The sequence below is a fragment of the Ruditapes philippinarum genome, unplaced genomic scaffold, assembly GCF_026571515.1.
Source record: "Ruditapes philippinarum isolate M1 unplaced genomic scaffold, ASM2657151v2 ctg4522_1_1_1_1, whole genome shotgun sequence".
Taxonomy (NCBI): Eukaryota; Metazoa; Mollusca; class Bivalvia; order Venerida; family Veneridae; genus Ruditapes; species Ruditapes philippinarum.
In genome coordinates this window covers 2,734-30,012 of record NW_026858549.1, presented here as the reverse complement: position 1 = coordinate 30,012, position 27,279 = coordinate 2,734, and the positions used below count along the sequence as shown (strand labels likewise).

General features: G+C 32.3%; 1 protein-coding gene across 1 annotated transcript; it reads right to left on the bottom strand.

The window, feature by feature from the left end:
- Positions 1-460: 460 nt before the first annotated feature.
- LOC132753560 (uncharacterized) lies at positions 461-27,279 on the bottom strand. Its single transcript, XM_060744038.1, has 15 exons — positions 27,077-27,279; positions 14,836-15,518; positions 14,482-14,509; positions 13,504-14,070; positions 13,124-13,195; positions 12,510-12,893; positions 10,994-11,209; positions 10,492-10,610; positions 9,403-9,472; positions 8,987-9,024; positions 8,341-8,398; positions 5,474-5,559; positions 3,145-3,498; positions 2,500-2,575; positions 461-1,817 (listed from the first exon to the last, which is right to left on the bottom strand). Exons 2-15 carry the CDS (start codon positions 15,463-15,465, stop codon positions 1,222-1,224), a joined length of 3,294 nt encoding a protein of 1,097 aa, XP_060600021.1. The 5' UTR covers positions 15,466-15,518; positions 27,077-27,279; the 3' UTR covers positions 461-1,221.

Below are 27,279 nucleotides of genomic sequence, written 5' to 3'. Positions count from 1 at the left end.
TACATCAGTTGGCTGTTGGATATTGTAAGCATCATATCTTTCTTAGTGTTAAATTGTATTTATCGAAGGAAATAAAAAATCATGTCTTCCGATTCGATTGCCATTATTCAAATTACTAGTATTATAATCGTTTATTATTAGGAGGGTTATACCTTAAATGAGGTATTATATTGTACCCGTGTCCTTCCTTGTTGATCATAAATATGTTTTCATATTTTATGAAAGTTTTGTTAAGGGTGTTTGGTTTTGACTTGTATCGTTTTTCTTTATTATACAGGTCGTACATATCCCGCTTACGTTTATGCTGTAATGCATCGGGAAACACTTGAAATACAAAAATTCGCAGTGGTCTGTTATCAGAAAATAAGAGGTCTATCAATTTGTTTTATTGATAAAATTTTTCGATGACTTACCCTTAATTGCCATGTTGTTACAAAAGAATAAATAGATTTATTTCTCAGTTTACCATTTATTAATAAATAACGTAGGGTTTATACCAAATAACATAGCACGAAAATATTGATATATTTTTCTCTACAATATTAATTTATCTTAGCAGTGTGAATGTAAAATTTAGAATGGTACATCAATGATAAGTATGTCGTTGATTCACAATTAAATATCAAATGCCTATAATATTCAAGAAAATATCCCATATTTGATCAATCGTCACAAAAATGGCGACGAATGGATATTCTACAAAAAGTCTTTTAGTGCGGAACTCTGATAAAAAACATAAGGCGCATTTTAGCCAATATATTACACAAATTAATTTACACAAAGCTCACACTGTGGTTATCTATTGCAAAAGCATTACGAAATACCAATACTGAACTGACAGTATCATTTGAAAGATTAAACAGACATAATTCTAACAAAAATGATGTGAATACTATATTTCTTTAACAACATCAAATTCATAACAACACGCCTGTTTCAAATATACGAATACGAGTATAAGTCTATGTGAAGCAGGTATGACCGAAATCAAAATATGAACGAATAAGGTTGATCGTCTATGTAACAGGAGTGACATCAATTAATTTAAATATATGACATAACAATGAGGTTGCTGATTGAAGGAGGAGACCAAAAGAACACAGCGATTGTAGACACGAAGAGGAAAAGAAGGCGTCTCTGAGACATTGCTTGATTGTGTGAGGCTGCAGCATTAGCACACAAATGGTATGTCAATATACAATGTACAAGTTTTTCAATAAACTAGCATATGTACAACAGTTGCTTATCACCGAATTCCCTATTAATGCGATTTTTCAAACGACGACTTGTTGTAAAGAGAATCACGTAGTCTGAAAACAGACTTCCTTTTGGAAATTCCAATGCAGAATGCATGTTATAAGTATTCAGCCTCCACTTCTCTAATCCATCGAGAATGACTAGGCATTTGTCTGGTTCGAGTTGTAGTACTTGATCTAAAGTTTTACCGTACTCCTCACCTGGACGAAGCAATCTTATCATTTCGTTGATAGAATCGTCTGAGCCCACATCCGAAAGGGATATCATGAAAACGAATTCAAAATTCTTGAGAATGTGCACGTTTGTCTCACTTTGAGCCTCACACCAAGCGGAGACAAGTTCCAAGCAAACTGTTGAGGCTCTGCCTTCATCACCAATGATATGTATATGTTTATGCTGTTTTCTGTGGTAGTCGTCGTAGAAAATACCTCTATAGGAAGTAACGATACCTGTTTTAGGCGACATTAAACGGCCAGGTCCAAAGATCATCGAAATCTTTTTATTAAACCTTTTCTCTTTTAACGTTTTCCTGTGAGTTGTAATCAGAAAATCTTTCAGTTCTGAAAAAAGCACATACAATATATTTTTTGACCTTGACATATAAAATCAAAGAATAAAGTATCTTTTTGTTGAATAAACGATTTTGGAGGATTAGGCAAAGAGACAAACAAGTGATTAAAGAGTGACAGTACAAGAGTTTTAATGACAACTATTATCTCAATTGGAGTAATTATTCTTCTTTTCCACATTTTGAATATATTCGTTCAAGGCTATGTCTTGCAGTAAACAGATGTTAAGTTGTTCTTTCATGACTCAAGCAAACAAGTGCAATTTGTGTGAACTTTTCTATTGCTACATGTGTAATTGCTCAAAAGTGTAATTTGATAATTATTCATCCACCTTAGATTATATCTTTTAATAAAAAAAAGAAACATTCAAAATACATGAGATTTCAATATAAAAAATAATTATCGATCTACCAATAATATAAAGGTAAGACTGCACAGATGTGAAGACTAATCTAGTAGATGGTTAGGGTTAATCATTTTCAGCAGGTAAATATCTTGTTTAAAAAACAATTTGTATAAACCCTTTTGACCTTCCAAAGAAATGAAATGAAAAGTTCGAATAGAGCACACGGCAAGTTATGCACTTGTTTGAACAAAGAATTATGTCAATTTAACTATATACTGTTGCTGTAGAATAAGTTAAAATGCTGAACAGTTAGTTCTTAAAATTGACCTTGTTTTCTTCCCTGATAATCCTCATCCTCCGACACAACTTTTGGCATAATGTGACGCTTGAATGTAACGAATTCCTGTAGAAAAGTAAGGGAATTATTAAACATGGTATCGTATAATGGTCTTATTCAAACTTTTCATTTACAAGAAATGTTATTTATGTGTTAGACATACTATGTTTGCCCTTCCGTGTTAAAAAGGTTAACTATCCTGTTTCTTCAGCCAGATAATCTACATTTATGTACAAATTGAACTGTGAAGTGATTTTCATTTTCATTAAAACTTCGTAACTGCACGGTTCATTATCTTAAAGATATCAGTGACTATGATCATTAATATTATCACTATCTTCTTACAAATAACTTAATGAATACCTGGGGTAAGTGATAGTTAAAAACGGAAATCCTGAAAGTCGACAAAATTGTTAATTTTAGTTTAGTTTGTCTGAGTTAGTTTATTGAAGAAAAGGCTTGTTCAATACTTAATACCGTCTACGCCCTCTATCATTAAAATAAGTATAACAAAATACGTAAGAATGAAATAAGCGTTTCATTAGGAAATTTAGGAGCATCCTCATATGTGTTCATACAACAGTGATGGCAGCAAAGCATCGAAGATGGTCAGATTTTAATATTTTTTTAATTACCTGGTAAAGACATTTGAGTCTTTCTTTACATCTGAGTTCATCAGATGCAGAAAACGGACGTTGATCCAAATGATTGTTTGGTAGAGAAAAAAATGGCCTTTTTACACTCGTCGAAGATGACTCATCTACTTGCAGCGAGTGAAAAAGACTTTCAATATCAGTTTGTAAATCGTTTAGATCTTCGGAAGTAACTTTTATGCCAGGTGCTTCTATTTCTCGTAAAGTGGATTCCGCTCTTTCTAATTGCAGTAAATGATCAAACGTAAAGTCACTATAAGATAATCTTCGTAACATCTTGTCAAGTAAAAATGCGTCATCAACGGTTACATTCTTTGGTCCTACACCTAGTGAATGCTGAAAAAAGATATGACTTTTAGAAATAATTATTTCCGTTCCACCTTATAATCAATAAATTACTAAATATAACTAGATTTCTTTTAATCGAAGAATCTAAATGTAAATAGATAAACAAAACTTAAATCTAGCTGTCGATATACAATTAAGATATGATTACCTATTTCTTTCTTTTTGCTTTGAATTGTCTTTTTGTTTTTCATGTCATTCAAAAAAGGACCCCCTCACACACAAAATACACCAGAAAACAAGCAATTATCACAGCATTGCAAGCAATCCATAAGTCCCCTACCGGTTAGAACCCAGCAACATTCTGAAGGGCCATTGCTGGCCATTCACTAATGCTTCAATTTTTCTCTTTTTTAAGAAAATTTGTTGGAAAAGTTCTTTAAAAGTGATCACAGGAAACAGTTTTTAAGAACAGACAGACTGAAGGACACTCTAAAAGTTAACTTTGTAAACATCCCTGTTACCAAAATATAACATTTTTAAAAGCAAAATTCTTTAAGAGTAGATAACTATTGAAATAAAGATCCAAGATGTCATACATGACGTGAGTGTAACAGAGAACAATTAGTAAGGAAGCTGTTCATATTTTAAATTTGAAGTAAAAGAAAGTTGAAAGAATGAATAAGAAAATTTTTAAGTTTAAGGAGGAGATAATTCTGGAAATATGGATGCTAGATTTATAAACCTTGTCATATTATAATGATGTGAAAGTTTGAAGTAAATCCTATAAGTAATGAAGAAGTTGGAGTAAAATATACAAATTTCTCGAAAAAAATTCTCAGTTCAATGGGGGACATAATTCTGGAAATAGACTTGCTAGAGTATTGAACCTTCTCATAAATGATTTGAGTGATAGAAACATAAATATGAAGTTTGAAGAAGATAAATTAAGAAATAAAGAAGTTATTAAAAAAACACATTTTTTCATGTAAGTTCAAGGGAGGCAATTCTGATAATTTTTGTAGTAGAGTAAAAACCTTGTCATATATGATGTGGTCGATGACCAGAAACTTATTTTTTAATTTAGAAGTAAATGCCTTAAGAAATAAAGAACTTATAGTGAAAAAGTCTAAAAACTAGAAAAAGAAATCTGATGAGGTTGCCGATGTTTTGTAAGTATGACAGTTCTTAATATACAGCTTATAATCAAGACTAAAATGATGGGTATAATTTCCGTACTGCCATCTATCAATACTTTAAGTTTCATAGAAAAAGTTCAGCTTTTTTTACTTATCACAAAATTTTTTTAATACTGTTGCATTTGCCATGTTTTAAGCATATTTGTTGCCATGGCAACCAATTTTTTTTAAATAGGTGAAAAGAGAAAGACATGCATAATCTCCATACTGTCATATACCCATATTTTAAGTTTCATAAAGGTACTTTTCATTTAGTACTTTTTGCATTATCACTAGATCCAGTTTATGTGTTAAATTTGTCATATTTTTAGTCTATTTGTTGTCATAGCAACCAGAATTTTTAACATAGGAAGAAAAGAAAAAGATGTGAACAATTTCCTGACTGCCATCTCTACCCATATTTCAAGTTTCATAAAAATATTTCAAATACTTTTGCATTATCACTGGATCCAGTTTATGTGTAAAATTTGCCATATTTTTAGTATATTTTCTGTCATAGCAACCAGAATTTTCAACATAGGAAGAAAAAAAAAGACGTTCATAATCTCCATACTGCCATCTATCCATATATCAAGTTTCATAAAAATATTTTCACTACTTTTTGCGTTATCGCGGGATCCAGTTAACTGGATGGACTGATGGACTGACAGACGGACAAACAGACGGACGGGCAGACGGACGGAGGGTTAACTTAAAGTCCCCTCCGGTAAACCGGTAGGGGACTAACAAGGCAAACATATTACATAAATAAAAGTTAATTAGATACAATAAAACGGTTGACAAAACCTTTACAAAATACTCTTATTTCAAATAAATGTCAGTTATACCACCAATCTCTGATCAAAGCTTGCATCATGTAGGCTTTTATCCTGTATAGCAAGTCTCGTTGGTCGATAAGGGAATGTGTAGTCCACTTTAAAGATAAAAGAGATGTCCATGAATTGTAGTAAAATGTATGAATCTCGTTTATTTATTATTCTAACATGTCTTGTGATTATGCCATTATACACAAGGAATAAAAAACACCGGAGCTAAAATGCCAATTAATACTGGTAAGGGACTATATGTATATGCAGCTGTTTTTTTTATATGATTACCCTCTGATAAAATGCATTAACAAAATATTTAAGCCAAGAATAAAAGCACATTTTTACTGATATTTTCCGTTCTTATTATGACTTTTATTAATATCATACTAAAATTACACCTCACATAAATATCGCCACTCGTTTTTAATTCAATTTAACGTAATGACGTCATCGTAAGTATGTAATTCATTAAAATAGGCGCCAGATGATATTTGAGGCCATTTTATTTGGGGGCGGGGATGAAGATTGACTTATAGAGCATTATAGTTAAGACAATACAAACCAGTCTGACAGGTACGTATTAAATACTGAAAAATTGATGAAATAATTCTTAAAAAATAAAGTGGAACTTTTTCAATTAACATTAGTTTTATTCAAACTTTTATTTTTTTTCTTTGTTTATTTTTTACCTTAACGGCTGTAGGGTGCGAAATTAAACAATCCTAGTTAAAGACAGGCAGTGTAAATAAACTTCGCTAGAAAAAAAAAGAAGCGCCGCAATGCGACGAAAACCAAGTTTTGATGTGACAGCAATCAATAGGTCAAAGTGCACTGAAGTTAGTGAGTAGAAGCTGAAAATTCTATTGTAAGCAAATGACCATGACCTTGCTCCCAGATATCGAAGTGACAATCCAAAGCTGCCACACAGTAAGTTTGGTGTCAAAAGGTCAAAGCAAACTCAAGTTATTACGTGAAAACTGAATACATTAACCTTGATCACAGACACCTGGGTAGCAATCCAAAGCTGGCTCTTGATATCAGCTACCTATTCATCAAGTTTGGTGTGAATAGGCCAAAGCAAACTCAAGTTATTGTGCAGAAACTGAATTTCTATTTTAAGTATCAGTGACCTTGACCTTGACCACTGAACCCTAGGTAGCAATCCCAAGCTGCCTCTTGATATAACCTACCAATATACCAAGTTTATTGTCAATAGCTCAAAACAATCTAAAGTTATTGAGCTGAAACTGAATTTCTTTTTTTAGTAACAGTGACCTTGACCTTGATCACAGACATCTGGGTAGCAATTTCACGCTGCCTCTTGATAAAAGCTACCTACACACCAAGTTTGGGGTCAATAGGCCAAAGCAAACTCAAGTTATTGAGCGGAAACTGAATTTCTATTTTAAGTAACAGTGACAATGACCTTGATCACAGACCAATGGTAGCAATTCCAAACTGCCTCTTGATATAAGCTATCCATACACCAAGTTTTGTGCCAAAAGGCCAAAGCAAACTCAAGTAATTGAGCGGAAAGTGAATTTCTATTTTTAGTAACAGCGTTCTTGACCTTGATCACAGACACCTGGATAGCAATCCCAAGCTCCCTCTTGATATCAGCCATTCATACAACAAGTTTGGTGTCAATAGGCCAAAGCAAACTGAAGTTGTTGAGCGGAAACTGAATTTCTATTTTAGTAACAGTGACCTTGACCTTAATCACAGACACCTGGGTAGCAATTCCAAACTGCCTCTTGATATAAGCTATCTATACACCAAGTTTGGTATCAAAAGGCCAAAGCAAACTCAAGTTATTGAGCGGAAACTGAATTTCTTTTTTTAGTAACAGTGACCTTGACCTTGCTAACAGACACCTGGGTAGCAATCCCACGCTGCCTCTTGATATAAGCTATCCATACAACAAGTTTGGTGTCAATAGATCAAAGCAAACTCAAGTTATTGAGCTGAAACTGAGTTTTTTTAGTAACAGTGACCTTGACCTTGATCACAGACACCTGGGTAGCAATCCCACGCTGCCTCTTGATAAAAGCTACCTACACACCAAGTTTGGTGTCAATAGGCCAAAGCAAACTCAAGTTATTGAGCGGAAACTGAATTTCTATTTTTAGTAACAGTGACAATGACCTTGATCACAGACACCTTGGTAGCAATTCAAAACTGCCTCTTGATATAAGCTATCCATACACCAAGTTTGGTGTCAATAGGCCAAATCAAACTCAAATTATTGAGCGGAAACTAAATTTCAATTTTAGTAACAGCGTTCTTGACCTTGATCACAGACACCTGGGTAGCAATCCCAAGCTCCCTCTTGATGTAAACTATCCATACACCAAGTTTGGTGTCAATAGGCCAAAGCAAACTGAAGTTGTTGAGCGGAAACTGAATTTCTATTTTTTAGTAACAGTGACCTTGACCTTGATCACAGACACCTGGGTAGCAATTCCAAACTGCCTCTTGATATAAGCTATCCATACACCAAGTTTGGTGTCAAAAGGTCAAAGCAAACTGAAGTTATTAAGCGGAAACTGAATTTATATTTTAGAAACAGTGACCTTGACCTTGCTTACAGACACCTGGGTAGCAATCCCAAGCTGCCTCTTGATATAAGCTACCTACACACCGAGTTTGGTGTCAATAGGCCAAAGCAAACTAAAGTTATTGGGCGGAAACCAAAAGTTGACGAGTATGAAACTGTAATTAAAAACATGAATTATTTCATTTAAATGCCAAACGTACAATCACACCAAACTATGTTTGTATACTTCGTCAATATTCAAAAATGCCATATTTGACACACAACAATCCATTCGCAAATGTTCGAAGACAATACAGAAAACTCATACGAATGAAGTACTTTTACGTACCGTTAGTGGGTGAGTCTTCATCTGTATTAGATTCTTCATCAATTGTGCTTGTTAGAAACTGATTCAAGAACAATATAATAATTGATTGATTAGCTAGATTGGCGAGTTTTTCATCAAAGAGACATTAAGAGATCAGAGGTTCGATAATGCATTGCATAATCCGCGTAGCTAACGTAAGACGGGAACACAAATGTTGGCAATGAATATAGTGCATACTTAATATTGAAATTGTTCATAGAATCGGTTATAGAAATATTTTATCATTCATTTGATAGATTTAGATAGAATATCATTTTTTTCACAGAGTTTCTGTATGAGTTTGAAGTTACTTAAAATGATTTCATTCTTACTCAATTTACATCACATAACAATTACGTATACAACACTTGGATAGAATATGTGTATAGAACATGTAGAATACACTTAATGATTCCTGTTTCAATGTCTCCCCTAAACATGAAAATTATTTTATTTACTGAAATAAAGGGCTTAAAATATGTAAGTCATTACTATACTTGAAAATTTCAAACAAATAACCGGTATTTGATTCAAGAATATTCACTTTGTGCATCTCCGATACAGTTCAAGTTTAAAGTACTTGTGGAGATGTTAATAACATTTGATCTTTTTGATTTGATAGACTTACTTTCTTTCTCTGACGACGTCTGAATTTCTGTAGAAAATCTAGGAAAAAAAAAGAATATTTGTTTTTAATTCTAAAAATAATTGGCATCACATCAAGCATTTACAATATTTACTTAATAAATACTAATTTCTATCAAAGTTAATCAGTCGATATGTAAAATGAACAGATGATAACGATATGTTATTGAATTATAGCTTTGTTGTTGCCAGTGTTGTTTTATTTTTCTGCCCTTCAGAGTCAGAGCAATTTTCGCCTATTTTATTGTTTATATTACTCTCAATAGATATCCCCATTCCTAGATTATTCTTAATACTATGGCTTAAAGTAATTCTGTCCGGCTCACCTATGTCCAGATATAATATGGTCAAAGGAACGCTAAAGAATTACAAAACCTGTATAGGATATACAAGTAATACCTGATTGCATGACAGATACTTGTTTGTTTGTAACATTTTCCATCACCTCTTTATCTTCTTGGCCAGATACCTGTTCATTATATAATGATTTTTTTGATATCATGATATATAATGATATATAATGGTAAGCAGTAATGTCATCATTTTTTATCACTCAACGCATATCAATTGAGAATGCAGAATAATGCTGTCACGACCAGAAAAACAAAACAAAACAAAAAACCAACAAAAAAAAAAAAACAAACATTAATAGCTTCTTCTATTATTGCTCTTTTTATGGTATGAGTAATTGTAAAGAAGGTGGTACGGACGATAAGGAAAGCGCTAGTGCGTGCGTCAAAGACAGTATGATTTTTGGATTTATGTCGGTAAAGGCTTTCCTGACTTTTAGATAAGGCCAATGATATTGCATATTAAACAATTCATTTGACTGTTTTGCAGTTATCAATTTTTGAGTTTAGAATTTACTTTTCTTCCACTATTTTGCATGAAGGTATATTATTTTAACTAGTTTTGAAGTCGACATTCCTACCTAAAATATATTGACAAGTCCGGTTTCTTATGATATTGCTGGGCAAATGGACTCCTTAGCATGCACGGACTACAATCAAACATTATATACACATCTGCCAATCTGCACTAAACTACATTCAAAAGTAAGTACGATAGAATTAAAGAAACTCAAACTTTTTGTACTTTATACATGACATTGAACGTTTGGATAATTCATAAACTAATGTTTAAACTACTTTTCATTCGAAATAACAAAATTAAGGCGTCATCTATTAAATGGTTAAATTTCAATTTTAAACCGTCGATATTCTTGATCAGATCTTCAGTTAATCAAGCTTGAAAATTACAGCGATTGCTTCACAAAATAATGTTGATGCATGAAGAAATTTAACAAAGTTCAGCGCAAATTGTATTTTGTCAAAAAAAAACCCGCTTTTGTACACTTTCAAAACTGCAACTTAATCGATTGCTTAAAAAATGATTACAAAAATACATGACCCGAAACCTAATGTAAGTTCAGTTATCTACCCTGTATACAAGACTAAACTGTTCATCATACTACTCAATATGGATTACCTTTAATAGCTCCAATGATTCTGGAATGGATTCAAGGCTTCCATAACTTTCATTTGACGAAGATTTTTTAAGAGCTTGAACACCTCCAGAACACCTCTTTGATCTCAAATCTTGTGCACCTATATATGTAAGTTTCTACAATAACATACATAAAGGTAATGTGAAGAAATGCGTTGAATATCAAAATCCTCTCGCAGTAATTTACAGATATTCAGACTGATTAAAATCATATACAAATCACAGATTATGTTTTACTCTATCTTGACCTATCAACAGTATTTTCCGAAATAAATGATGTTTTAAAAGATCAATCCCTGACTTACTAATTATAAAGGGATAATGAAAAACTTATGGTATTAATAGTCTTAACCAATTTCTAGAAGTGAAAATAAAACTTTGTTTAAACTTTAAACTATGCTTTTGAACTTTCGGCAAACCATTCACAAGGATATATCTAAATGCCTAATCATACAGGAAAGTTTAGGATTGAATTACTAAATACCCGCATCATTGAAGACATCTCTAAAGTCAAATAGATTAGTGGTTACATGAATGAATACAGTTTCTTCAAGCTTTTCTGAGATTTTATCAGCAATGCTGTTCAGTGTGTTTGCCGTTTTCACATTTTGCACAGTATCCAATAAATGCTCCATTCCCTCAATAGAACTGCATTTCAATGGAAGTGAGATCCCTTTCTCAGAGTCATGTTTTTGACTGTCTAAAAACAACAAGAAAAAGAAAACAAACAAAAAACAACAGAAACGTCAGTTCTTAAATGATGTGGAATTAGACCACTGCCAGTAAATTACAGGTAAAAACTTTTGGTATATATGTAAACTAACCTCTAAGACAAAATGAAACAAATAAACAAATTGCATGTAAGTTCGATATGATTGCACGATGTAACATAAAGTCAACAAGGCAGTCTGAAGGACGGCAAAGTCCCCTTCCGCAGTAAATATAAATTTGTAATTCTTGACCTTTTACCAACTATGACCTTGATGTTGTGCCATGCATTTCATAAGCACATAGTCTCAAAATGGTTATTATTTGTGCTAAGTAATTGAACAATCTTCCATTAAGTAAAAAAAATGGAGAACAAAAATTATAACCTTGACCTCGGGGGTAGCAACCTGCATGTTGAACTCTGCAGATTATGTCATGGTGGGGATCATATATGCCAAGTAATTTTAAAACCTTTAAATTGTCAAAACGTTATACAGCAGGCATGAAAAATATATGTTTTGAGTGTGACACTGACCTTCAGGGTTGTGACTTGATTATTGTGCTCTGCCGATGGTGTCATAATAGTGATCATTTCTGCCAAGTTATCTTAAAAACATTGCAGCGGTTTAAATGCTATGAACAGACACGAAATGTAGATTTTCTAACATTTGATCTGTAAGTGTGACATTGACCTTGGGGTTAGCAACCCAATTATTGCGCTCTGCACATCGTCTCATAATGGGTATCACTTGTACCAAGTTAATGAAAAAAAACTTTTCAGGGGTTTAAAAGTAATAAAGCGGACACAAAATGTAGACTTTTAACATTTGACCTTTAAGTGTGACCTTGACCTTGAGGTAGCAACCCAATTATTGCGCTCTGCACATTCTTACATTATGGTGATCACTTGTGCAAAGTTATTTCAAGAAACTCTCAGCGGTTTAAAAGTTATTAACGGACACGTAATCTATACTTTTTATTATTAAATTTAGACTTTTTAACATTTGAACTTTAAGTGTGACATTGCCCTTGGGGTAGTAACCCAATTATTGCGCTGTGTACATCATGTCATTATGGTGATCACTTGTGCCAAGTTATTTCAAACATTTTCAGCGGTTAAATAGTTATGGAGCGGACACGAAAGTGTTACTGACGAACGGACGGACAGACAGACAGACAGACGGACTGACAAACAGACGGAGGCCATTCCTATAATCCCCTTTTTGCTATGCGGAAGGGGATTAAAAAGGAAATAATACTTATCTAAATGAAGCATACAAAATATGAATAACCTGCAGTCTGAATGCTTGACAGACTTTCAAGTGTTATGTATCCTTGTACGAGAAAGGTATCTTCGTACAAATAGCTTAATTCGTTTGAAATATTACAAATCCTTTTCAGGAAGTCCTGACTGCTTAAGTAGTCCAGAAGATGCATTACTCCATCTAGTGTTGAACAAGTAAAGGTAATCATGATGCAGCATCTAGTGATCCCAGTAGGTGTTATGTTTGGATGAGATGTAATACTTGACATAAACCGGTCTGTTTCCATCTGCAAGAAACTATCACCGTCATGTGATTGGAGAAGCGATGCTCTTAATTTCTTTTCAAGAACGTCCTCTGCGTTTCTTTTCTTCTCTTCATCTTCACACGATATCATTATCTTAAGCTCTAAATCTGAACAAAAATAAATAACCACAGAATTTCGGTAAGCAGATGGTACAAGAAACACATACATTTACTCTTAATTTGATATATATACATTAAAATAAAAATGACCAATTTTACATGTATAAGGGACAGCAAATATATCACAATATTATACATATAGCAAACATACATTTGATTTTTTTTCGAAATCAAACCTAATTAAAAAATTTGGTTAAATTATAAGGATAATAACTGACCATGTTCGCACTTGAATTGGAGCCCTCTTTCTTTCAGTTGTCTCAATCTTTGTGCTAGTTGATACATGTATTCTGCAAATGATATTCAAAATTATACTTAGAAATAAAGTATTTAACATGTATACCATACGGAGAAATCTACAACAATCAAAATGATGGTCAAAATACATTTCAACCAACTATTTAAGCAACGTATATTTTAAATGTATATTTATTCAGCTATAAAAAGTGGTTTAAGATATGTAACATCTTTCTCATGTAAAAAGAATAAACAACAAAAACTCATTACATTTTAAACTTTGTACATAGCATTTCACGTAACATTTTTCTAAACCAAAACACTAAAGTTATTTTTTGATCATTTAAACTTATAATTTTACCATTGTAAACGCATTCCAATGTTTTAACTGGAGCTCCAGCTTTTCTGAGCTGGTCTAAATAATCATCTGCATCACCTTCATTGCATCTTTTCTTGTAGCGGACAATAAGATTCTCAATGTAAAGTTTCTTTCCTTCTTCAATTCCCATTGAAAGATGTTTAAGACTACTAATTAAATCTGTCCAAATTTCAAGGAATTCGTCAGCATCTAAACAGCTTATAGCGTGCATTGCATAGTTTTGTCTTGCAGCTTTTAATTCTTCAATTTTATTTATCTCATCCATCCTTAAATCGGTAAATATCAGGAGAATGACAGACGCTAGAAGGCCAATATCCCAGCAATTGTGATCTATTTGACCAGATCCTTGTGGGAAAAGAAAATGATGATATTCTTCCTGAATTGTTTGTAAAAGTATCTCTTTGTTTTCAGAAATAAGAAAATCCAGACTCTTGTCTTTTCGTAATTCTCTCTCTAGAATCCCACGAAGAGCAGTTCCACCTCCATCAAAAAGCAGTTTGAGGTATCGAACAAATCGCTCCGGCGTTGTCTTAAAAAACGTCTGAAATTCTTTAACAGAATCAATCATCAAAACAATTATAATTGTATATATCTTATATAGTCTTCGAAGGGTTTAACACATTTCTGTTTGTGTATCAGTGGTATAAAGTAACAATATGAAAACAGGTTTTGGAAATTTCGTGATACATGCAAAAGAATAAAATGGAATTCTTTAAGAACGCCCATAATTGAAAATGTTGTAGGCTCAGTTTGAATTAATTGTCACCTTTCAATTATCGTACAAATGATTATTTATTAAGTACATAATCACAATCTTAACCAAATTCATTAAAATCACGACTTTAAAGCATCTTTTTAAAAAAAAGTTTTAATTTGTTTAATTATTCAATGTTAAATACATAGAAATGAAAATCAAATTTATTATAATTTGTGTCGTAGTTATACTTTTATTCGTCTTACCTTTTGATTTCTTCAACAATTCCTCAACCTTCAAGATGTTTAAGAATATAATTAATTCAAATCAATGTAAAACCAGTTGTAACGACCGATAAAGCTGTACAAATAAACATTAATATCTAAACTGTACAAGAAACTATAAAAATTAATTTTTAAAATAGAAATTAAAGATATACTGTACAACAAAGGTTCGATAAAATTAAACCAAAATATAAAAATTCACCAATATATAATTCATTTCTTGTTTGTCCTTTATTATAAAAGAATAATCGCTCTTTTTGTCGCAACTTAAATTATTGTTAATCATTAAAAAAAACTTATATAAACTTAAAATAAAAATATCAAAATGATAATCACTTGCGATTGCAGCCTCTTTGTTTCGTTGTCTGCTTCTGCGAGCTCATTAAGATATCTTCTCATTTTCCCATTCTCAGTTTCAAAATATAAGTCCTTATACTCGCAAAATGTCTTCTTTATATTGCCCATCTTTCCTCGATCGAAAGCTGCAAATACTCTTAATAATATTACTTCCATTTTATTGAAAATGTGAATGTATTCTGCTTCATCCAGTTTTGCACTTTCTCTATGACCAATCAATTTATTCCTGGTATTTCTTAAACGAAGCAGGTCTGCACCAAGGGATGTATCCATAGGTTGTGGATTGGTATGCCATCCTAGCTGTGGTCCTAATATTCTATCCCTGCATAATCCTAGGATAAGCCTAATTAACAATGCGATATCAAATTTTTCAGGCTCCGGCCATGTGGAACTTACAAGAGTGTATTCCTTTTTATTCAGGACACTATTCTTAAACATATCTCGTAGCTTTGCTTTTGTATCTTTGTCAGTCAAGAACTCTGTAATATTTTCACTCTTGATTAAATGTCTAAACAACTGAAGAAGAGTGTCTTTTGTTAGGTCCATATACATGCATATAGTCCTAAGAAAGTATGTCCTTTCAATGTTATTACTCGTATTGTCTGACATATTTCAGTTTAAATTAGATAGCGTCAATTACGAATATGCTTTCATCAATGCACCTAAAATGACAATAACATTATCGTAAGGCGACATTTGTACAACATCTAATACATGTACAGAATTAGTAGATGTTAAATATCAATCTCCTGATTTTTCTTAAGAAGGTAAACTAATTAGATCCAAAATTCATATCTATCCAGTAAATACCAGTTTCATGCTTCAAATATATAAAAATAAAAATCCGAAAGGGAGTGAAACATCCAACAATAAATGCCGCCCTAGAAAGTTCAATTCAAACGGCACCCAAATGGTGCAATTGCAGAAAAAATGGGCGAATAACGGACCAATTATTAACAAAAGAGGATGTTAAGTTAAGGAATTTGTAGGGGGAAAAGAGGAAGTAGAAACATTAAGAAGGGATGGAAGGACAAAATGACATGCAAAAAGTATTCAGTCCGTAGATACCAAAATAAAATGTTAAAAATCCGAGCATGTACAAATATATTGATTTATTGAGTTAAAAAAAGAAAAAGTCTTTTTTAAATTTGGGAAAATTTTTTTATCACAGGGGCCCTTTAAATGCAAAGGGGGAAATTAAAACACCCCAAACTTAAAACATAATTATTTAAAATTTGGGAAAGTTTATTCAAGCCGCCCTTGCCCGCCAAAAATTTTTAGATGTTACAAATTTTGTTTTCCCAAATTTTTTTTGGGACCAAAACTTTTTGTTTTTATTTAAAGGGTTTAAAACCCTAAAAAATATTCAATGTAAACATTTAAAACCCTTTTTTTTACAAAAATTTTAAGGGTTTTCTGGGGCCTAATTTTAGTGGGTTTTAAACCTTTTTGTAAAAATTTCATATTGCATATTTGTAGCCAAAATAATCACTTCATACATTTCTATGAGTGCTGAAACTAAAAATTCAAATTTTTCCCAACATTCAAAAATCATTGAACCACAACCAAATTCGAACTTGAACTGCTTATATGTAAATGTCAAATTTGAGTTGAATATGTACAACTATTGGAGAGATAATGAACGGAAACAAAAAAAAATTTTTTTTTTCAAAGTTAAAGAGGGATACCACTGTCAGCTATCATCAAACAATGACCAAATTCGAACTTGACCAGTGTATTCTTATGAAATATCCATATGTAACAAAATTTGAGTTGAATATGTACAACTGTTAGGGAGATAATGAACGGAAACAGAAAAAAAAATCCTTTCTTTTAAAGTGAAAGGGGCATAACTCTGCCAAAAATCATCGAACCATGAATAAATTTGAACTTGACCCGCGCATTCCTTTGATGTATCCAAATATCAAATTTGAGTTGAATGTAAAATACTGATGGGGAGATAATGAACAAAAACTGAAATGTTCATATTATTTTCAGAGTGAAAGAAGCACAACACTGCCAAAAACAATCGAACCATGACCGAATTCAAACTTGACCTGTGCATTCCTTTGACGTATCCATATACTAAATTTTAGTTGAATGTGTAATACCGTTCGGGAGATAATGAACGGAAACTGAAAATTTCATATTATTTTCAAAGTAAAAGGGGCATAACTCTGCCGAAAATCACCAAACCATTACCAAATTCGAACTTGGCCTGCACATTTCTTTCACGTATCTATATGTCAAATTTGAGTAGAATGTGTAATATCGTTGGTGAGATAATGACCAGAAACTAAAAATTTCATATAATTTTCAAAGTGAAGGGGCATAACTTTTCCAACTAGAAATGAGTCCATAGGACACGGGTGCCCCCACACTAATCTTATGACTTTAGGTCAAACATTTTTAGGCTACATGTGCCACAAGTTGAAAAATAAAAGTCGTTTACAAAGTCAAGGGCAAGAACTTAACAAATACTGAATAAATCTACAAGCAAACCTCAAGGTGTATAAGTACATGTCTGACCAACATTCTTGTGAACTTTCAGACCTACAGGTCAAATATATTTTAAGTTGTGCATTTACAAGTTGAAAATTGCAAATTTAAACTTAGTCAAGGGCAATAACTTTTAAACTTACAAAACTGAAAAAAAATCCAATTGCAAAACCCAGGCATATAGCTTCACAGTGATGTGTTCATTATTCCTGTAAAGTTGTTTGATTCTAACCCAAGCACTCGGGGAACAAATAGCACAACATAATGGAACGGTTTTCACTAAGTCAAAGGCAATTAATCTGACAAAACAGAATAAATCCACAAATAAAACGCCAGGTGCACAACTTCACATGCTGAGCAACATTCCTGTAAAGTTTCATTACACTAGATCAAATACTCTTTGAATTAAGTGTGACAAAAGTTGAAAATCGTAAAGTTTTACGAAGTCAAGGGCAATAACTCTAAAAATACTAAACATATCCACATGAAAATACCCAGGTGCACAACTACACATGCTGATCAACATTCCTGTGAAGTGTCATGACTCTAGGTCAAATTCTTTTTGAGCTACATATGACACCAGTTGAAAATTGAAAATATTTACTAAGTCAAGGCAATAACTCTTTAACAAGAAACAATAAATCCACAAGCGAAACCCCAGGTTCACAACTACATATGCTGATGTCAAATACTTTTTGAGCTACGTCCGATACAAAAGAGAACGGACGGACGGACTGATGGACGGACGTGCGACACAAAAGAAAAAGGACGGACGGACTGATGGACAGACGGATGGACGGACGGATAAGGGTAAATCTAAATGCCCCCTAAAGTGGGGGCACAAAATCATCGACCCATGAATAAATTCGAAGTTGACCTGCCCATTCCTTTGAGGTATCCATATGTCAACTTTGAGTTGAATGTGTAATACCGTTGGGAGATAATAAACGGAAACTGAAAATTTTATATTATTTTCAAAGTGAAAGGGACATAACTATGCTAATCAAAGTGCTGAAATCACTGAATGCGACGGACATGCAACCGAAGAGACAATAAGGCTTTTTCAGGAAAAAACACAAAAGATATAACAGAGACAATTTGTTCCTTACACTTGTTCGAGATTTGCAGAGCAATCTATTTTAGGTGTCCCAATCTGATATCATTCCGATTTTCTACTGTCAAGCAGAACAAGTCCAGATTTTTAGATACAGAATGAAATTTATGCCTCAAAAATGGCCAAACTTGTACATAATGTACTGAGAACATGCTAACAAACCCAGCCAAATGCATATTTAAGAACATAAATATTGTGAATAAACATTTAGAAATATGACATTTAGAAATATTTTCAACAAATTTTCGTGCAAAGTACTTGCATATGTGAGTAGAATTGTATAATACTCAAATCAGTGTACTTATAGATTTATTCCAAGAAATATGTTAATAGAAAAACTGTAATAAAAACATGCAAATAAAGTTTTTTGTAGAAAACTTTCAAGCATAATACATGTGAGTATGTTAATAAGAATGGCCCCTGTTATATCATTGTTGGCATTTAAAACTAGAGCCACTGTCTGTCCGGGGACATGTTCAACTTTTTCTTATTTTTTAAGCCAATTATAGTGATAATCAGCGAAAATAATTAATTTGACTGACAAGGTCAAAGGCATTTTGAAACTGATATATATAAAGATGCTGACCTGACTGATGCTGTGTCTAATATGAAGTAAATCCATTTATAAATAACATAGTTATAGCCAGTAACAAAAAAAGAATCTTATTACTCTGACCTTGACAGTCAATGTCAATTTAAGGTCAAGGCCACGTCTAGATTATTCGATATGTTTATTTGGAAGCAGGTAATGTTTTGTCTAAGTTTAACTCAAATCTGTACGAAAGTAACAAAATAATTACAATTTAACTAAAATTCAATAATTTGACTTTGATGGTCAAGGACATTTAAGTATCAAGGTCAGTTCAACCTTTTAAAAGTTCTTGACCAAATGTTGTTCTGTCAAAAAATGAATCTATCCACTTAAAAATTACCAACTTACAGTCAATTATAGCAAAAATATGTCACAATTCAATAATTTAACCTGGAAGTCAAGATCATTTGAGAACCAAGGTCAATTTGAGTCTGATATACATAAAAGTCTCATCCTAAGGAATGTTGTGTTTTAATATGAAGTCATTAATAACAAAGTTGTAGCCAATGTCAGTCAAATATTTTTTTCATAATTGGGCCTTCAAGATCAAGGTCATTAATGAGTGAAGGTATGTCTGATTAAACTTGAAGGCCTACCTATTATTATATTCATGTTTGAAGACAATCCATTAACAAACAACAAAGGTAAAGTCATTAATAGCAAAAGTCATAAAAGACAAGCATTTATGATAGTCTGGTCTACTTGAAGGTCTTGTCCCAAGGGTTGCTGTGGTCAAATATGAAGACAATACACAAAGAATTCAAAAATGTTATGATCAAGGTTAAAGTTAAATAATAATGTGGAACACGCAGTAATGTAATAAGAAAGCTATGCAAGAAGTTATTATCGTACTAATAAATGTACTCACAATTGTCAATTAGCATGAAAAGAGGTATCTGTAACACAGTTTGTCCAAATTTCCTTCAGTACTACATTAGTAACAGATGTTTGTTGTGTCAATAAAGTGTATGTAAAGGAACCTAATATATATTCTCAAACAGTTTGAAATAATGGAGTCACACTATATCAGTTATCAGATTATTAAAATAAGCCTTTGTAGAAATCAAATGTAATCAATTAGCATTCACAAGAAATTCCCATATAATGTGTTGGTATATAAATAAATAAAATAAATATATATATATATATATATATAATATATATATATATATATATATATATATATATATATATATATATATATATATATATATATATATATATATATATATATACATTCAAGTTCCGCACAAATGGCGTGTTTCTATTGTAAATTTTAGGGATTATATACTGAAAAAGGACCTTTTAACACAAATATTGGAGCATCCCAGAACACTGAATTAACACCACATTTTTTTTCTGTAAACTGATAGTTACTGGCATAATTTTCTTTTGCACCATACCCTATAAGGAAGTGTAGTATTATAGTTCTACATACACATGTTTTATTTGTTGGAAGACTATTCACTTGCTGTTATATAAATAAAATGTTTTTTGATGGAAGACTTTTGAAGCTCGAATCTATGTCAAAAATACGAGTTAGATAAGTGCAATGGAAGTTCAAGAAAAATTTAATATTTACAAAAGGGGGGATTAATTCTGGAATAAAGATATCTTTCCATGTGGGGTTTGTGCATTTGAATAAATTGGAAGAAAAACTTAAAAATTCGCCTTATCTATTGAGACCATTGCACATTTTGTCTGGATAATTTGACAAGACATGTCATATATATAATTCAATTGATTTTTGTATTTATACAAGTAAATATAAATTGTACTATTACTACTAACCTTTGTATACTTAAAAGTGATTTCATCTTCTTGAATCTCTGTGTAGCTATAGCACACACCATTAACTTGCTTGTTAGGCAATGTAAATAAATTCTGTCATAAAACCTTCAAAATATACATGTGTACCTTAACGTTTGACACTTTCTAACTCGAAGTGATGTTTGTTTGTTTGTTTGTTTCATTTTACGCCTTTTCCCAACAGTATTTCAGTCATATAGCGGGTAGTTTCTTAACCATCGTTCCTGGAGAGTTACACCAGTACTAGACTACCTTCCTCCGCGCTAAACTACCAAAGCATATCCCGGGGATCGAACCCACGCCAGAGAGGTAACTGGTTTAGTGATGACCATGTTACGAAATTTAAAAATGCGCAAAGTAAATGTGTTTCCATGATATTGTGCAATTTTGAGTTTGCTTATACATTTATTATACAACATGAACAAACCACTTGGGCCCTGACCCGGAGCCAGGGTTTTGATTTTGGCTTCCTAGTTTCAGATTTCAAGCCGTTGAAGACACAAGCTGGTCATGCTCATATTTCGAGATTTGACAAGAGGCGCTTCTGAACAATTTTTACACTCACTACCTGTGATTACAAGCACTTGTTACTACACTCACTGAATCAAATGTCTGTGACCTAATGTCTTTTAGAAACCAAATCTAATTATATCTGAGTGTCATCAACATTACTAAATACTTAATGAACTGACATGCTTACGGTGCTTTTTCCCTGTATAAATATAAGGCTGTTTCCCCTAGCCCAAAATAGGTATATTTTGCCTTAAAAATGCTAATATTGTCTCCTACAATGCTCTGTGCACATCTTCACCAAAAACCACTGAACAACAGCTGAAATATCAGCTAGAAGACAGAAAGCTGTCCCTATAGATAGCCTCTGCTATGTACCATGGATGTTAAATTGTTTTAAAGTGATAAATTTTATAAAATGTGCCAGTAAAGTCCATTCTCAGTTATTGAATTTAATTTCCCCGATTCTGATTTATTGTGTTCATTTTCCCAAAGTGACAGGTAGTTTTGAAAATTAAAAAAAAAATCACTGACTAAAAAGTTTCAAAATAATAGAAATACACTTTGCTTAAATAAAAACTCACCAATTACATAAATGAGTGGCGGCATGGCCGAGTGGTTAACGTGTCGGACTAGTAATCTAATGATCACTAGCCGTATGGGTACTAGCCGTATGGGTTCAAACCCCATCATGTGCAAGTCATTGTTTCCTTGAGCAAGAAACTTTACACTCATTGGTCAGTACTGGTTGGTTTCAGGAACGGATTCGAAAGCCTACACAATCAAACTAAAATAAATTCTGTATAAACCAATAACATAAAATTTCAACTAAGAACTGTACATTTGTAGGGAATTAATACATGTTACATTAGGATTAACCCCAAGTAAAGCATTAGCATTTTTATGCTTTTGTAATTTTAAGCCGTTGCAGCATTTTATTTTGTAAACACATGTCTATTGATTTAAATTATTTACAGACTCATTTATTGCGAAAAGTAAACGTAAACAACCTACATGAATTAAGCAATCATATTAACTAATGCCTTTCTGTCTGGTCAATCAATCAAGTATATAATATATATTCTTGTAATTAATAAATTTATGTTACTTTCAGTTTATATATTTCTTCTAAGCTCTGCACATTAAATTTTATTTCCCACACTGTGTCACGTGTTTGATTATGAAATCATGATGACTTTGCTGGTTCAAAGGAAAATGCCAAACTTCTTATAAAATGAGATGAAAACAATGCATAGACATGGTTAATGAAAATAAAAACATTAACTGATTTCTCTTAAATGTTTGCCTCACCCACATTTTTCCAGAAGGTTCAAGATCATGAAAATAAAATGTATCCTGAATTCTCTCTGTTTGCATGTCAGTTACAGTACATATTTTTCATGTAAATGTATAAAAATCCGTTTATATGAATTATGCAAAGTGTGTAGTAACTGCAATATTCACTTGGTAATTAAATTAGCTGGATGAAATTATTCAAGACAGTTGAAGACACGATGAAAAAAATGCAGGTGTCAGATACATATTAAATTTTAGGGGTGACACATCATGGAGCTAAATATAGATATGTACGTGGCAATATAAATAATTAAAATAAAACATTACGGTAACCATGTGGAAATTTGAGCGAATGTTTGATATTTTCAAGTTTGCCATGCACCTAGATTAGGAAATATGTTAGATAAGATTCTTTTTAATTCATCATTTATACATAAAATATAGATCATCTAACATAATCGTGAAGTGACAAGTGCACTCATGACCTAATTTACCTTTGGCCTTAATTAATAATTCAAACGGATGGCAAAATGTTGCCTGAAAACTAAAATGTGAACAAACATAAAATAACTTCCAAGAATCCTGCATTTACAATAATGAATACTTTCGATTATACTATTATTTCTGTCACAAATCACGCTGTTCATAGTGCGCATAGCGTGACCTAGAAAATTATGTAAACAAAACGGTATGCCTTGAATACGAAAGTGAACTTTTTTTAATAAAGTGAACCAAAATGACTTTAAAAATATGTATTATAGCGTATTATTATAAATCTATAAACTTTTTTTACATTTACCTCTAGTACTTTAGCCATTCTTTGGTGCGCTACATGATGTTTTAATACTCATACGTTTTCATATAATAAAATTGTATTTTACCTTCGAGTCGACGAAAAAATGGTCCAAGTTGGAGCATTCAGCAAGTGCGCGATGACGTAGTATCCTATTATTGTAACTGATATTACAACGTCCTTCAATAAAGTGTTGAAAAACTCTCTTGTTACATGCTTTTTCAAAAATAAATATTTATAATACTAACCTTTGTACTGTGTTCTAGAAAATTAAATAACAACTGCTCGCATCCGACAAAGATTCCTCTGTCCCGCGAGAATCAGATAAACCCGCGGTATGACGTCACTAAAAGAGTTCTTCTGTTATTGATGCGCGAGGTATTCTAGATTTAGAGTCACGAAAAACTTTTGATTTGTTAATAATGATGTTTTGTTTAATGTAGAAATATTTATTTCCTACTAATAATTTCTTGGAATTATTGAGCTTACACCTTAATTATAGTATAATTTGCTGTCCTACTTTTTCGACAGCGGTAAATCGTTTCGGCAGTAATTTGCATTTTGCGCAATAATACTACGGGACTACAACGTTTTTATCAATCATATACGTTCATATTTCAACTTGGATAACTTAATTTGAAATTGAAGAGGCTAAGTATGGAAGCTTTTAAGATATCCCGACAGAGAATGGGAGTTTCAAAGGATCAAATTCATGTACTATTTCTTGGGCTGTTATTCGGTTGAGGACACTTGCGCGATTGTAGCCGACGAAATCCCATGTGAAGATGATATAGCTTCAAACGCGCCTGAGGGCGCGTCCGTCGCAAAAACGATTGAACCATAACCAAATTCGAACTTGACCTGCGCATTCCTTTGACGTATCCATATGTCAAATTTGAGTTGAATGTGTAATACTGTTGGGGAGATAATGAACAGAAACTGAAAATTTCATCAAGGGGCATAACTCTGTCAAAAATCATCGGACCATGACCAAATTCGAACTTGACCTGTATTTTCTCATGATATATCCATATGTCAAATTTGAGTTGAATGTGTGCAACGGTTACTAAGATAATGAACGGAAACTGATGATGACGGAATGACAGAATGACGGAAGGACGGAATGACGGAACAGGGTAACACTATATGCCCCAGCCATTAAATGGCAGGGGCATAAGAATGTTATCTTGTTAGTAATATATCTTTCTTTCCTTTCTACACGTTTTGTGAATACAGTCGAAAGATGTTTTTGTATTATTGTATGACACTTTGCTTCTGAATAATGTAAATTTTGATGATTACGTGATGATTTATTTTATTTGAATGATTATGTGCATTTTGTACACCCATAATATGAAAAACACTAATCTATCTTTCTTTAATCCAGAGACATAGATAACATATCTGTTGAAACGATAAAGTTTGGTAGAGAAAAAATATTAGTGCTCGCCAATTTTTTTAAGACAATCACCGACGAGGTTTTTTTCAAATTTTCAGGTTTCAAATCTTAATAGAACAGATATTATTTAAACTGGACGTTTTATATTATAAAACGCAAGTGGGCGGAGATAATTTTCGAAGAGCGCTAAAGTGCAATATACGCATGTGCAGAGATCTTGAAGTTTACTCCTCCTACTAATCAATATTTATGCATCATGTTTTTTCCGTACACGCACATGTATATCGTCAAGTGCTACGGCATAGAATTAAAAAAAGAGGTTCATTGAAATGAAAACCACAGGGAAATCTGTCATTATTTTATTAAATCTTATATATATATAATATAAACAAGGGATACAAGTCGTGGCCTCGCACTACCAGCACGGGTTCGTAAAATGCATTCACACGTGTAAACTGTATAAAATATCCTCTATTCCATCAAAGTTATTGTAGAAGTTAATATATGAACGAGTCATTACCCAAGTTCTACTACAAACACTTCATTAAAACCTGTAACATTGCAGGAAATAGCTAACATTTCAATATTTACATTGGCTGTCAAGTTGTCGTCCATTTTGCAGGTGTGTTTATGTTTATGAGTATTTTCATTGGCTGTTGAAAAAAACCGCTATTCGTCGCGGCTATATGCCGTTATTATCCGGATTATTATTATTCATTAGCCAATGAAATTGACAGTTACTAAGATAAGTTGGATTTACGCATTGGAACATACGGGCAACATCAAAATGGAAGCCGGGGATAGAAATTATCAAAACAAACATAAATACAATAATTTGTACCACCAGTTAATAATTGCATCATTGATGGTGGTGGATAATTGATATTTAACCGATTACATGATTAAACTTTCTTATATGAGCATACGTTTGCATAAGAAGTCGTTTTACACTTGTAATTTTACAAACCGAAATTTTACAAACGTGTGTAAAAATGAAACATGATAGGTTATTTTTAATAATATCTTGTCCGTGTAACAAAGTGAGTCATTTTTTTTTTTTTTTGAAATTATCGATTCTTTCATCAATGTCCAACAATCAGAAGAAGAAAAAAAACTGTTGTATACTGCGTTGTATTTACTTTTTCATGAATTGAGCAATTTTGAGTTGTATCCCTTGTTATGATATTATATTATATAGTGGGAAAGGAAAAAACATGACAGAACCCCCTGTGATGAAAACAGGCAAAATAACAGTAAAAATGTTTAACAAAAACAACAACAACAAACATTTGTGGTTTGTGTTATAAATACAGCATTTTAGAGTCATGTGTATTTAGTATACATCTACAGATACATGGGCAACATGAATATTATTTTAAATATTTTAACTACTTGCTAAAGAGTAAAGGTAGATAACCTATTTAAATCATAATTGTATGGGTATTTGAAAACTTGTTAACCATTTCTTATCTCAAAGAAATGCACTATGTGTCGATAAACAAACAGGCTATAAACATGAAGTGGTCGAAATAAACTGTTAAAATTGTTTATCAAAATATTTCTTCCTGATAAACTCTATATCGCCATACATGTAACCCGAAAATGTATACCGCTACCGCCTTCCAAATATGATTATACACATTTAGGCTATCGTGTGACGTCACGCAGTGTGTTGGGGGAAAAAAAATTGGGCGGAGCCCTAAGCCGGTTAGAGTGCATATTGGATGTTCTTCGTAAATAAGAAAGCTACAGTCGCTTCGCAAGCTCCGGTCCTTTTTAGCTTTCTTATTTACGAAGAACACCCAATATGTACTGTAACCTATACTGAAAGCGTATTGTTAAAATATATTTTGACAACTATTGCGGCTATCAAAGGAATGGCGTCATAGAAATAATTTATTTAGATTTATAAACGACAATTAGAATGACATAGATAATTTTAGTAAACAACAACTTGAATATTCTGACACATTAAATTTAAACTGATGTAAAAATAGTCATAAAACTTATAATAAAAAAATTTACGTGATACAGTTTTAACTAGCTTGTCCATCAAAAGAGTAATTTATATACATCAGTTTAACATACCGTAAAATAAGTTATGAAATCGAAATATAAAGAGACAATTTGTAGATATCTGTACCTGAACATGCTAGCGATATAAATGAATGAACTTCACAGAGAGTAAACTATGTCAGATCTACTTACGTTAAGCGGCCATTATCACTGTTAAATCGAAACAAGATTTCCCATTTCATTTATTGTTCCTTTATTTTTGCTTGTTTTGAACGTTTTCAATGTTTTTAAGTATAAAATAAATAAATGTTAAATGTAAGTCAAAATTAATTCCAATAATCCAATAGTATCATGATCTAATTTTCAATCAAACGTCGATATATTATCACTTTAAA

Bases quoted from the DNA above. Each gene is read 5' to 3' on its own strand.
- LOC132753560 (XM_060744038.1), bottom strand. From the start codon at position 15,465: ATGTCAGACAATACGAGTAATAACATTGAAAGGACATACTTTCTTAGG. The intron at 9,025-9,402 runs GTATTACTTGTA...TTTTTTTCCTAG, and splicing joins AGTATCTGTCATGCAATCAG to ATTTTCTACAGAAATTCAGA. The intron at 8,399-8,986 runs GTAAGTCTATCA...TTCTTGAATCAG, and splicing joins GACGTCGTCAGAGAAAGAAA to TTTCTAACAAGCACAATTGA.